Source organism: Amblyomma mixtum, chromosome 3 (assembly GCF_055824585.1).
Source record: "Amblyomma mixtum isolate Tamu chromosome 3, ASM5582458v1, whole genome shotgun sequence".
In the NCBI taxonomy this organism is placed as follows: Eukaryota; Metazoa; Arthropoda; class Arachnida; order Ixodida; family Ixodidae; genus Amblyomma; species Amblyomma mixtum.
Genome location: NC_143014.1, coordinates 246,541,086 through 246,555,171, shown reverse-complemented (window position 1 = coordinate 246,555,171; position 14,086 = coordinate 246,541,086). Strand labels below are relative to the sequence as shown.

The window sequence follows — 14,086 nt, the reverse complement described above, 5'->3', positions numbered from 1 at the left end:
GTACGGTGGTGTCTATGAGAGGTTCGACGTCCCGAAGCCAGTAGTGATAGTAGTTTTGGAGTTACAAGGCCTGATTCTCACAGCCGGTCTCCTCTCCGGCGCGGCGGCGACGGAGCCGGGAACCGCGGGAGCAACGGAACGGATTTGTGTTCTAATCGAAAGAGGCGCCGGACACCGGCAAACCAGTTTGGGCGGGCGCTCGCTGCTCCCACGTGACTCTACGTCAGTGCCTTTTTTTTTTTCTTCCTCGCGAAAAAAAAAAAAACGCTGCTCGGCGCTGTCCGAAGGTAGCGGTGTCCGATGTAGCGGTGAAAGTCGTCTGTTGTCCGCTTGCGCTTTGGTTCGCTTGGCTCTTATCGCAGAAAAAAAAACGATGCGATCTCGCTAGCGGTAGAAAAAGATGGAAGTTTGTTTATTAACTCTACGCAACTCCCCTGTTTTTGCAGCGAAACACCACACGTACAGCACAAAACAAATATATATGAGTATAGCAAGCTACTTTTAAAGCTGCTGCAGAAATGAGTGCTGCAGTCACAGTATTCAGGCCAATATGCACGAAATTGAACATATGTAAGGTGGTAATGAACTCTGTTATCAATGGCTTGAGAGATTGGTCTTTATAGAACCATTCAAGAATTAAGCTACCAAAACAATTCAAACGGCTAATAAAAGCCATGAGGCCTCAAGAGCTAGCAGCGGGTGAACGGAATTTCGTTTTTTTCTGCTCTTTTCGTTATCTCCGCAGTTACCTCTCCCGCCCCTTTCTCCTTTCTTCACCTGGATTGTTCCCCTTTGCATCAGCCATCCCCTTCACTTCGCTTTAAACTTGGCAACAGTCTTTTCGTCCCCCACTTCGTTACCCTCCAGAAAAAAAAAAACAAATAATTTATCGTATATCCCACGCCTAGTGCAAACACAATGCTTATTCGGAGACCCGTTTTGGCTCGAACACCTCGTATAATGCCATATGAAATAAAACTGTCATCCGCTCTCTGTTCCTCGACAGCGGGCGCTTTTCGGGGCGCAAGACGCGTGCATCTCCCGGCGGAGAGTACAAAATGAGCAGGCTTTTTTTATCTTCTCCATCCAGCGCCATCTCTTGGTCGCAGCAAGCAAGCCGCGGGTGACGTGAAGCGAGCTCGCGCTGTGACTGGCTCGCTCCCCGAGGGGCGGGCTCCGTCGCCGCCGCTCGACGGAAACGTAGAGCAGGACCCGGCGGCACCGGCCACCCGATTTGGGGGGGGAAACGGTCCAAAACCAGCCCCCTCCGTCGGCTCCCAGCGTGACGGAGGTGACGGAGCAAGGGAAAAACCGGCTGTGAGAATGTGGCTTAACACAGAGTCCGAAGCTCGGCAGGTTGTGAGGGTATAGGTTAATTTTGATTACCTAGTTTTCTTCAGAGGACACACAGGAAAACTGCAGCAAATTTTTGTTCGCAGTAAAGATCGACGGTCTGGCCCTTTGCGGCTCTGTTGAAGTCTGTTCGGCAATAATATGCTCATTTATTGCTGAGAAACTTGGAATTTAATAAACGCGCACTTTTTCCCGCCATGAACCGGAGTCAGACTCGTAACGAAAAAGGCTCCGTGATCACCTACTGGAAGTGGATGGTGGTGTGGTCTAGCCTCAAAGATCTGCAAAGAAAAAAAATTGATGTCAACGCAGTTTGGTAGTGAAAACGGCGTGTGACAGTGATACTTGTATATAATTTTTTTCCTGGGCTATAAAACCTCTGCTTTTAGTTAAAGTAGGCTATTTGTCATTATAATGTGGTAATCGATTGGTAGAAGACATTATCAGCTTGTCCTCCGTGACCCTTTAACGAGCACTGACATCCCAAAGCACACCGGTGTTTTTTCATTTCGCCTCCACTGAAATGCATGCAGCCTCCGTGGCCGGGATACAGATCTCTGAGCCTGGGCTCAGAAGTCGAACGCCACAGCCATTGAGCCGCTGCAGCAGATGCTCTAGAATATTCATGAATGCGACGGCCCTAGTCTCTAAACACCAGCGGCACGCACTGCGTTGGCCATTCCTCCCACATCTCGGATCTGAGGTGGCGTTGTAGTTTGGTATAGAAATGCGAAGATAGCAAGCTGCACAGAGCCCTTGCTAAGGAAAAGTCACTTGTGTCTGAGCTTTCCAGCAGTTTCAGTGGTCCCAACAGGTGTCCACAGATAGGTAGCGGTGTTCTCATCTTGCTTTAGCGGAGAAGAAAAAAATAAACAGGAGTTTGGCGTTTGCTAAAAAATCAGCCCCTGTGGAGAGAGGTTCCGGCTGATAGAAACTTTGTTTAACAGGCAGCAAAAACCTGAACTTTCTCTCATTATCTCTGAGTTGTCACTATCTCTGTGCTGCCTTGAATCTAGAGCAGGCCCGGTTCGTGTCGGTGTATCTAACGCTTTCTTATGCGTTGTCGCGACGCCTCATTTGAACCAATAGAGGTGCATTTTCTGCGATAATCACTGCATAGAAAGTGCTCACTATTCGCAAGTAAATAAAATAAACACCGTATTTTACTTTTCTCGCAGAAATTTGCGCGCCCACCGGTAGCGATTATCCATGCCGCATCTCAGTTTCAAGCGTTTAACTTTCGACCCCTGTTAAGGTAAAGTTGACTAGCGACTGTCGAAAAGATCTGCCTTCTGCCTTGACTTTTCTGCCGAGCGCCGAGTGCGCTTGAACAGGCTGCAAGCAGCAGCAGCCTTTTGAAATGACTGCTCACCTGTTCACGAGCTCGTTCGCACATCGTATCAGAAGGCAGTAACATCACACTCCAGCCATGGAGTACCTCGAAGCCACTGTTATAGGTATGCCTGCTGTCCAACGTGCACTGCATGTACTTCGAGCACACCCGTGGCCGGGGAGTTATGTAAAGGGCTCCGCGGCCTCGATGTTATTAAAAATATCTTCCCTGTTTCCACGAGATTAAAAAAAAAAAGCAGCAGGAGGCTCGAGCGACGGGTCATTCTCAGTATAGTTGCTGAGTATGGTTCCCCTGAGGAGCACAACGCCCACTGGTGTGGAGTATGCTCAACGGATTCACAGAATTCGTCGACTATATTGAGAAGCGGTGACAGCATCCTTATCATGCAGATTACATTCGGCTAAGTGGTCTTTTTTTCCGTGCTTTACAGAGTAAAATGAAATTACTCTTTGCCACGCAGGTGCGCGAAAACACGAACGGTCACATCCCAGTGCAAGATGAAAGCAAACAAAATACTCGCAAGTGGAGAGCCGTATTAAAAAAGGTAAGCAGATATACTTTGTTCCTCTTTATAGCCTTTATATCTGCATTAAGTCCGCAAGAACACTCCGTGGATACTGTTTCTATTATCTCTGACACGAAAGCACTTCATCATGCGTATGCACACGCTTCATGCACCTTCGTCGGTGATCCAACGCTGACCAGGGACCGTACTTCATTAGCCGTTCATTTTCCGTTATCTGTTCCGCGCCAGTTTGGTCCTCTGTCGCTGATCACTCAGATGTACCCGCGGCTTTCAAGCGACTGTGGCCAGCGACTCGGTCATTGGGTGGTTGGCGACCAGAACTCACCAATGGCTGCACACCAATGGCAGCATGTGGCCAGCTCCGGTTCACCTGTAGTTGGCAGAGCGTTGCGATGCACCTCATCATTGGCTGCGTATAGTAGCCAATCGCAGCCAATAGTGAGGTCGATTCCCGCAGACGCTTGGAAGCCGCAGGTATATATGAGTGACCAATGACAGAGGACAACATGAACGTGAAAGGCAGAATGAAAAATGGACAACGTATAGAATACGTACGGGCCCAGTATTTGTTTTCGTGTACCTCGCGTCCCATGTCTACATTTAAAAAAAAAAGATGAAGCAATGACGAAAGACTTGCGATGCGGAAAGGCAGGTTATGCCGTGAGGAAGCTCTGTACCGCCTCCCCATGTTTGCCACTTGCGAAGAAGAATAACAGTCTGCATTACAGCGATCGCGCGACGAGGGCGGAAGCTTTCGCCCTCGCCGCTCGATCATGTACCTACCTGACACTCGCGGTAATACAGGACACCAATCGCTGTGGTTGAGGGTGGCGCTGGTGAACACTCTCAACGTTAGGTTACACGCAGCATCAATACCCGTGAAATGCAGGAGATTGGACAGCCGCCGCCGTAGCTCAGCTGGTAGAGCACCGGACGCAAAATTATAAGTTAGGGGGTTCGGATCACACCGGCAGCATGTACTTGTTGCTTCTTCTTCCATTTTCTGTTCAGTTATCTTTCAGCCATGAAATAATTTCATTATTAATTTGCGTTGATGAACACCATAAAAAATAAACATTAATCTGTGATTGCCTTTCTTTCGATTACTGTTGGCATGCATCATTTGTGTATACCGGGTGTTTTTTTTTAGAAGGTCCAGAATTTAAAAAAAAAATTTGAGGTAAACAGAAGCTTTTCTGAGGTGTAGTAATGCCAGCGTTGGTGGACGTCAAAAAAAAGGCCAGTCATGTTACTAGTAAAGGGATTAACCAAATTCTAATAGTCAATTTTTTTAACTATTACCGGTAGGCACCTGGTTTCAATTAGAGATTTGTAGTCGCTCGTTAGTAATAGCCATATGAGTAACTATATTTTCGAAAGCGCGATTACCCTCGCCGCTGTGGCTCGACAAAATTTGGCTATTTCGACCAGTTCTGTGTACTGGAGGGGTTACTTTACCCGCATGTTTTCCGAAAGCGCCTGTATTTTGGCACGATGTAGCCAAAATTAGTTGAGCCACAGCGGCGACGGTAATCGCGTTTCCGAAATTCTAAAAACTGATATGGCTATTACTAACGGCCGGCTACAAATCTCTAATTGAAGTCAGGTGCCTGTCGGTAAGAGTTAGAAAGTTATCAGAACGTAGTTAACCATTTACTGGTCGACATGATTCGCCAGTTTTTTGACGTCCGCGAAAACCGGTATTACTATGCCGCAAAAAGCTTCTCTTTACATCAACAACTTTCCTTTTTAATTTTGGACCATAAAAGAAACACCCCGAACGTACATATCATGAACACCACTCGTTTTTTCTTTCTATCCGTGCAGCGTGCAAGTTGCCGCCTGTTTTCCTGTGCACTGTAATTACTCAGAGTTCTTTTAGCATGCGAAGCCAAGGTGCGAACCATTAGGAATACGCGTGCAAGCCGCGGTGCCCGAAACAGCTTTACCGAGGCTATCATAGGTGAAGTGTCTGAGTTTTGATGCCGTGAATGGGTTATGCATGCTATTCTGTCAACCTCGACTGCAGCCCCGCGGCCTTGTGTCGTAACGAAGCGAATCACGCCGCTGCTATAGCAGCCTCTTCCGACGGCCGCAGCAACGCGACAAGGCTCGTGCCTTACAATGCGATTCCAACGCAGCATGTGTGCTTTTGCCAAGGCGACGGAGACGCCGAGGGTTAAATGAGCTTCTGAAGCACTTCACGCACGAGAAAAACATGCAGCACCGCTCACCAGCCAGCCACACACCAAGTACTTGTGCACAACTCCTACTCTATACAACTACAACTTGTGCACACCAAAAATGCTATAGCACTGGCCGGCCCGAGGAGAGCGGCGACTGCTTCCAAAAGAGGCTGTGGCGTTGTTTGCCTCCCATACAGAGTAAGTGCCCTGCTTGCAGCATGGTGACACCGCCAGCTATTAAACACTTGCTTGGCGAACGTTACAAATTCGCGGACCTGGGGTCGCAGAGCAATGCAGGTTGCCAGCTTCGAGGCGTAAAAACATGCATACCTCAACGGAGACCGACTGCGCGTCGAAGGCGCTCTACATGCCTTCGCCGCTCAATCGGAAAGTTCCGCATGGTGTGACAGTGCAAGACACTGCTCGATGGCTGGCCCAGCCTGCATCTTTCAACACCTCTGATCCCTTACCCTCCCTAGTCAATGAGTGATTTTTGTCAGATGAACTCGTGTCACCGTCATCGTAAGTAGCGCTATGCGAAATGGTCATACCAAGCACTTTCTTCTAGCGTTGATAGCCTTGACGAAGAGCTGAAGTTGAAGCGCTATGGAGAGCCGGTTGCAGGCGCACTACTGAAGCGCCCCGATGATGCCGTTTCAGGTGCGGCCGTTCCTGCAAGGAATCTTCCCCATCTGCTGCACGACGAACGCGTGCGGCTGCTTCGCGATCTTCACGTACACACTGACCATCGTGGACTTCGCGCACGACTGCGGCTTCCAGGGCTACCAGGCAGCCATGCTGATGACAGCCATGTCCGTAGGATGGGCAGTAGCCAGCGTGTCCCTGGCGCCGGCCGTAGACGCGGGGCTCACCACCAAAGAAACAGTGGTGTTCACCAGTTTCGTGGTGCAAGGCCTAGGTTTCATCTTCATGGGACTGCTGGGCCACCACTACGCGTGGCTTGTGACCGGCAGTGTGCTGGTCGGCTGGGGCCAGGGCAGCCGGGGCTTCCTGCTCTTCGTGTTCGTGCCGGAGCGCTTCCCCAAGGGCCAGGTGCCCGCGGCCTTTGCGCTGATGAGCCTCTCGTGCACGCTGCCCTTCTTCGCCCGGGCGCCCATCATCGGTAAGCCCGCCAGTGCACTCACGCGTGGCGAGAAAGAGGTCTCCGTACACCTTGCCATCGGCTCACAAGAGCGGATCATGTTGCTGCACCTTGCCCCGTTTCGGTACCCACTGACCACCTCAGACCGTCCCATACTTTCAGCACCTCTATGCGTTGCAGGCTTCAGGGGCTGACAATGTCACACCCTCCAGAAGTCTCCACCTACCAGAAGCATACAGCGAAATAAAATTTAAAGAACGCACTTGGAAGGCGATTAATGTAAAAGCAAAACGTACAGCTAATACTTTATGCGAAAGCAGATTTGTCACATCAAATCGTATGATCGCCTGTGCATTTTTTTTTCTTTACGGTTCAAGACTCCGTCACATCATTAGTTGTCGCCGTGAGTCACTGGCCAGCGACCGAAGTGAGGCAGTCAACTGAAGTGCAGACATCTGCGCCTCCTAGCCAACTGACGTACGCAGCCTCCGTGCCTTAACAGCTGCGCAAAATTTTTTGGCTGGTATTTAGGAAAGTATTGAGCCAAGTGACTGAGATTATGCCTCTTACACAATCTGCGTCAGCGAGATCCCAGTCAGTATCGATGCCAGACGCAGCACAGGCAGCCTGTTATGGTAGCTCCTACTTCCCTGTTTTCATGGCAAGAGAGAAGTCGTGCTCATCGTTATCGTCGCAGGAGCGCGTGAAATCGGGAAGGGATGTCGACAATAGTGGAAAATTATCGTTTATGCATACCACGTTCTTTTAAGCACGCGATACGAAATTCTACTGCAGCATTTGTTTGCGATGAACATACGTAGAATCCCAAAATCCTAACACTTTCAAAGATACAACTGTCGTAAACCTGGCCGTTTCTTGGTAGAGTGTTGCATGGATGAAGTTCGACTCACCACTCACGTAGTTTACCTCCAAATCAGGGTTCCTGCGGCACCAAAATGTATAACCACGGATTGACAGATGAAGAAGCGTTCAGTGGATGAAATGTCCATTACAACACAATGCAGAGAGCTGCAATGCATTAAAAGACGATGCTAAGCCACTGTAAGAGATTCTTGTAGGCAACCAAGCATACGCAGGCCCTTTCATTTGTTCCAACTTTGGTGGTCCTATAAAACAGAACATGCACTACTTACTTACGCATTTTGGAGCTATCGTCGACATTGGTGAAAATCCTGCACGAGTGGCTTCAGATCACGAAAGTTTCATCCCAATGGGTGCCCCACGCTTTTGCACATGCGTGCTTAATGGTGCGAAGAAGTGCTGGTCGTATTCGACGAACGCAACTCTTTTGAGATCGTTGTAGGCGAAGAGAACTGGACTTACCTTTGTGACTTCTCTGTGCAGGCTACGTGCGGGACACACTGGGCAGCTATGTCATGCTCATGGTGGGCATGGCTGTCATGGAGGTCGTGCTGGCCGTGTTGTGGGGCGCCCTGGCTCTGCTCAAGTGGCGCCACCGGACGGCAAAGCTGCGCATCGCCCTGCCGTTCGCTTGACGGCGCGATGAGGCCACCAATATGCCGCTCGGACTTTTTAGCGAAGGCGGTGCAGCTTTTCCACGTGAAGATCTCCTAAGGCGATACAAGCTGAAGCTCAGGGGTTTCCCGTGAAAGAAAAAAAAACGGGACAGCTAGGGTGGGAGGAGGGAAGAAAAGGAGTTCGCGGTTCTAATAGACTGCACTCCTCGGGACATCAGTCGTCATAAGTTTCGGGCCTTAATTTCATGAAACTACCACAAAAAGTGCGGGCCGCTACTAAGTATTTGGGTTCGGAAGTACCAGAGGCCGCTCTATCAAACAATAAAAAGTTTGCCGTTCCTTGTCATGGCTTGAAAGTGTAACGCGGCAAATTCCAAGGCGAGTGTGTGCTCGAGTGTCTATCCGATAAAATACCCGCACTAACACTAAGCATATGAACCTGCAACCGCACAATGCAAATATAACAGTCTTACCACAACGCAAGCAGGACACCAAGTCACGTATCCACTTACATAGGCCCTTCGCTCCTCGGTTTATCATCCGCACCTTCTCCCTGCCGGTTCCCCTCTTCCGTCATGTGGTCCGGCTCGTTTGCGGTTCTTCTTTGTCCAACACACGTGCCGCGTGGTCTCATTTTTTTTTTTAGATTCGGTCCTTATGCCGACTCGTTTAGAGAGCCTGGAAGAGGGTCGCTTAGTTCATTTCCATTTCACTTGCAATCACGTTGCGTTCCGCAAGGCAGCGAAGGGGTACCACAGCGTAGAGGCTCCGCGCACGTTCTGATAAGGCGTGCGCCAAGCCTCTACGCTCCACGACACGCGGCGCGTTCATTATGCGGTGCACTGCAGCCACGAACGGATCCCGTGGCTTCGTCATGGCAGGCGCGGATTCAAGAGCCAAGGAGGAGCTCAGTGAAAGTAGACGTTCGCTTCGATGTTTAGATTATTATGTAGCCCGCGGCTTGGTTTCCCTGCACGGGCACTGACAAGAGCACGTTTCTTCATCATGGTCGGACATCCAGGTCTTCTTCAACGAGGGCCTCGATTCGTAACGTCCTACACGGGGACCCGCAGAGGAGGTGGTGTCTTCAGCCGCAAGTCTTAAGTGCTCCGCAGAGTAAGAGCGTGGTTCGAGAAAAGGCAGTTTTCAAAGTGGGGCGAGCTTGCCCAACCAGTCACACCACTGAAGCCAGGAACTCGGCAGCCATCGTGGAGAAGACAGCGCCGAGCAGCAAGACAGATCCACACAGAATGCTGACGGGGCGAAATATCAAGCGCCAGCAAGAGGGTTTAATAAATTGACTCCTTACTTGCGACGTCTAGTAATATCCAACGACTTTGTTATATTAGCACCCTTTGAAGGTATTTTCAATACTAAGTTTGAAGGACCTTGCCTGACGCCTTGAACCGGCACCTCGGCTGACAATGCTCCTGTTGCGTATCATGGTTTATAGGCCGCCATATTTCCAGGAATCATACAAAGTCACGAAAAAAGAGCCGTCAGGTCGATAACACGATCGAGTTTGAAATGCTACCCTTTATTTCAAGTTAGGCCTGACAGCGGCTTAACAGCGATCACACTCGTTTCATTATAGACAAAAGGCCGTCATAGTTTTAGCTTTTCCTGGACACATCCCACTCTTCCACTTTGAAACAGCTCGTGCACCATGCAGCAGTGTGCTTTGTACAGTACTTGCGTTCTGATACAAACAAGCAATTTTCCAACATCAATAGCCCTCGCTGATTAAAACTACGGGAAAGGAAACACCCTGACCACAAGAAGCCTATTCCAGTGTATTAAGACGTTTTGCTGGTTAGTTGGTTATGAAGCATCATGAAGTGAACAGCGTGAACCGACACACACACACACACACACACACGCACACACACACACAAACACACACACACACGCACACACACACACACACACGCACGCACGCACGCACACACACACACGCACGCACACGCACGCACACGCACACACACGCACACGCGCACGCGCAAACACACACACAGATTAGAATGGGCTAATAAAAAGAACAAAAATAATACTGCCCGGCCCCCCACTACCAGAGTGAGACAAACACAGTAGGACGCGGAAGCAGACGAACACAGCGCTAAGAACTTATGTTTTGTTGGTGCGACATCATGTATAAATACACAGATAATACCAAAGAGATCCCAGATAACATGCACAGAGAATCAACAAAAACAGCGAAAAGATATGCTCAGGATAAGGCCAAGATAATTGTCACGCTCCAGATAATTGTCCTCCAGAAGTAACAGCTCCTTGCGCAGCAGTGCAATTGAACGGGTGCTGATCACCCACGAATTTCCCGGTCTTCAAATCTTCAGAGCTTCGATTATTTCCCTTTTGGCCTTGAGTAAGGGAAGCAGGAAATAGTGTCCGTAACCCCCTTAATCGTCACAACAATAAGTGCCCGCGATACTCGTACGCCGCACACGCCTCTCCTCTCCACCACAAGACGGCCCACTCTGAGTAAGCCGACATAATCCATGCAGAGCAGGCCCACCAAAGTCATAATACCACATGCATCTGGCACATTCTGCTTTTTGCGTATGTTTTCTATTGGTACTAGCCCATTTTGAGCACTCTTCTGTGTTTGAAACGTTCAGCCTGCAACAATGCCCTTGAGTACTGTATGTTTCAATCATTAGACAAATGAAAACCTCTCAGTGTCATCGCCAGCGCCCTCATTGGACAGGGCGCTGATCTGAGTTCTCATTTTGTAGCTGCTTTGGTATAAAAAAAAAGACGCTGCTTGACTAAAGGCAAAGAGGCAAAATATTCAAATGAGCAGGACGGAAATCATTACAAAATGTGGCCCCTGGATGACGTTTCGGTGAAAAGTGACCACAAGGGATTCTTCGGTGGTAGCTCCTCACACAGCTATCGCCGTCAAAGTTCTGCAAATCAGAACATGATGTCGGGCTATAGTTTATTTAACCTTTGCAAGTTTGAACCATAAAGAGAGTTTTTGTCCGTTTTTGTTCCTTTTCCTGCGTTCGATCTGGCTGAAAAAATATATAAGCGCAAGTTTGAACAATTGCTTCAAAGTGACAGTTCTGCCCCTATGATCATTGAACACTGGTGGGAAATGACCACTGGACCACTGCCGCACTGATTCTCGCTGACACTCCGGTATACAGATGACGGATGCACAACAGAACCAACAGTAACACATTATTGTGACGAAAACGCCTTTTTATTGTGTCGTCTACGGTGGGGTTGTGCCTTACTGTAAAAGCACGCACAAACTCTTCATAATTTGATCAAGGTGAATCCCCTTGTCTGTCTACGATCCATAAAGAGGATAAGTTGGGTGAGAGCAATCATGTTTCGAATGCGCCCCCACTGAGGAACGCGATAAAGTACATTGGGGCTGACGCTGTGTTGTTGTTGTTGTTTTTTAATTAAACGGCATGGGTTTTGTTTGTTTTTTTTCCTTCTTACAATCGCGCATATGCCGTCAAATGCCAGTGATGACAGGCAGGCTGCCAAGAAGGGAGCAATCTATGCCGGCAGATGGCGCTTTCAGACACGCCGCATTGACACAATCGCTACGGCGTTTGGCTGCTGAGAGGGAGGTTGAGGATTCAGTCCAGCATTCGCAACCGCACATCGCTGGGGAAGAAATGGAGAGATGGTAATTTGTTGAGTCAGGGTCATTGCATTTCGCCTGTACTGTAGTATAAGCCAGCGCATGTCAGCGTCGTTCTCTTGTGTCGTCCATGTTTCATGAAGCTATACAATGCAACAACTATGGCCAAACAGCAGTCTTTATATGGTCATGTGCTGGTATTTTGTTGCTCGTTAACCAGGTAGTTGACGCCACTTTTCGCGGACTTAGTAATTTTGGCTGTATAAGGGGGAGTCCTTTGACTACGAACACCGGATACATTGAACGAAATCAGCGTGACCGTCACGTTCGTTATAGGCGGGCTCGAGTTATATACCGGGTGTTTCAGCGAACACTTTCAAAAATTTTCGAACATAGGCTTTTTGGGGTAAGAATATGGTTTTTGCGCCATAGTATTACCAGTGTTGACGGACGCTAGAAAACCGCTGAATCTTCTTAAGTAATAAGATGGTTAACTAATTTTTAATAATTAACTTTTTTAATAGTAGAGTTAGGCGCCTAGTTGCAATCAGAGATTTGTAGCCAGTGGTTAGTAATAGCCATATTCGTTTTTAGAATTTCGAAAACGCGATTGCCCATGATGCTCTGGCTGGACAAAATTTGGCTTTTTCGACTAGTTACGGGCACTGGAGGGGTTGCTTTGCCTGCGTGCTTTCGAAAACGCATGTGTTTTCGCCCGACGCAGCCAGGACGAGCTACAGGGACGAGGGTAACCGTGTTTTCGAAGATCTAAAAACTGATATGGCTTTACTAACGACCGGCTACGAATCTCTAATTGCAACTAGTTGCCTAACTCTATTAGTTAAAAAGTTAATTATTAAAGATTAGTTAACCGGCTTACTACTTAAGATGATTCATCGGTTTTCTGGTTTCTGCCAACATGTGTAATACGTACTATGCTGCAAAAGCCATATTTTTACCGCAAAAAGCCTATTCGTGAAAATTTTTGAGTGTTCGCTGAAACATCCGGTATATACTGTATATACCGGGTGTTTTTTTAGAAGGTCCAAAATTTTAAAAAAAAGGAAATTGCTTTAGATTTATTTTAGCACTGGGGCTATACTGGAGGCTACGGCGGGCGCCCGAAAAGAGGAAAACTGCTTTAATTAGTTCGCTGATTAACTAAATAGGTTAATTAACTTTTCTAATTTTTGTTTTAGGGGATATGTTGTATTCGCAGAATTGGAGATCGTCCTCTAAACAGTCCAACCGAGAAAAAACAATTTCAATTAAAAATTTTTCACGCACGTTACGAGGCTCGAAAAATTCCCCCTGGTAGGCATCTTCACACCGTAACGCAGCGGCGGGAGCGCCTCTGACGTAGTTCACTCCGCCCTGCGCTTTGCGTCACGCGTCCCGGACTGGCGGCCTGCGCTATCACTGCTTATCTCGCTTCGCTCCGCGGCCTCACGGAATGCTGCGCTGGAACAAAAACGCATTGACACAAAGTGCAGGGCGGAGCGAGCTACGTCAAAGACGCTCACAGATGCTGTGTTACAGTGTCAAGCTGCCTACCAGGGTGACTTTTTCTCGCTTCGTTACGCGCGCAAAAAAATTTTTCATGAACATCTTTTTTCTTGGCTGGACTGTTTGGAAGACGATCTCCAATTCTGCTAATACAACATATCCCCTAAAATAAAAATTATAAAATTTATATATATATATATATATATATATATATATATATATATATATATATATATATATATATATAACTCGGCTCGATAACTAATATAACTTATAACCAACGTGCATTACCTTAGGTTGTAGAGCAGGTTTAGAAACAACCGATCCAGTTTATTGTAGCATCGTATCTCCAACGGGGCCCTTTTTTCCGGCATGTAAAGAAGAACGCGAAATATGAAAAAATACCACGTGACCGCGCTCGTGCGCTACCAAATTGCAGCGCTCTCTCAACGGCGTTTCGAGCAAACGGAGCGTGCCCGCTGATCCTGGCGAAGTGAACGGCCGCCGCTCTTATCAGCGGCTTGACAGTGCGTCAGCACCTTTCGCAGCTGCGCGGCGGCGCGGCGGCCGTTCAGGAAAGAACTCAGGAGAGGTGGTTACGTCACATTTTTTGAAGCCCGCTCCCCCCTGCGCCCCCCCCCCCCCCCCCCACTTGGCCGTTAGAATCACTGTATATGCTACCAAAGGGAGTCACTGTATATGCTACCAAAGGTAGCACAGTTAGCAGAGTTGCGCGTAGGTCCGCCATCTTGCCTGTCAAGCAAGTGAAGTTATGCGGCGAAGCCGCACTCCGTTTCTGCAGGCGACATGCCTAGCGCATCTCCGATCGATCGTGGGCGCTTTTCCGAGGTTTATAAACCACTTTTTCGCTTGATCGCAAACAATGAGCACCGAAACAGCTGACTTCATAACCCAGTAAAAAAATATATTCAAGAAAA

At 48.3% G+C, this 14,086-nt stretch overlaps 1 protein-coding gene and 1 long non-coding RNA gene across 11 annotated transcripts in view; one reads left to right on the top strand and one right to left on the bottom strand.

Annotated features, from left to right (window-relative positions):
• Positions 1 to 8,359, top strand: part of LOC149354263 (monocarboxylate transporter 12-B-like) — an 84,595-nt gene extending 76,236 nt beyond the window's left edge. For all 10 annotated transcript variants that reach the window (XM_089583243.1, XM_089583236.1, XM_089583237.1 and 7 more), the window contains 3 exons: positions 3,168 to 3,251; positions 6,080 to 6,542; positions 7,887 to 8,359. In XM_089583243.1, the coding sequence (XP_089439369.1) occupies positions 3,168 to 3,251; positions 6,080 to 6,542; positions 7,887 to 8,038 (699 nt within the window). In that variant the 3' untranslated portion in view covers positions 8,039 to 8,359. The remainder of the gene's footprint in view (positions 1 to 3,167; positions 3,252 to 6,079; positions 6,543 to 7,886) is intronic.
• On the bottom strand, positions 1,502 to 8,108 carry LOC149354264 (uncharacterized). Its single transcript, XR_016291250.1, has 2 exons — positions 7,866 to 8,108; positions 1,502 to 1,634 (listed from the first exon to the last, which is right to left on the bottom strand). It is a non-coding gene; the product is annotated as an uncharacterized LOC149354264 (long non-coding RNA).
• Positions 8,360 to 14,086: the final 5,727 nt, after the last annotated feature.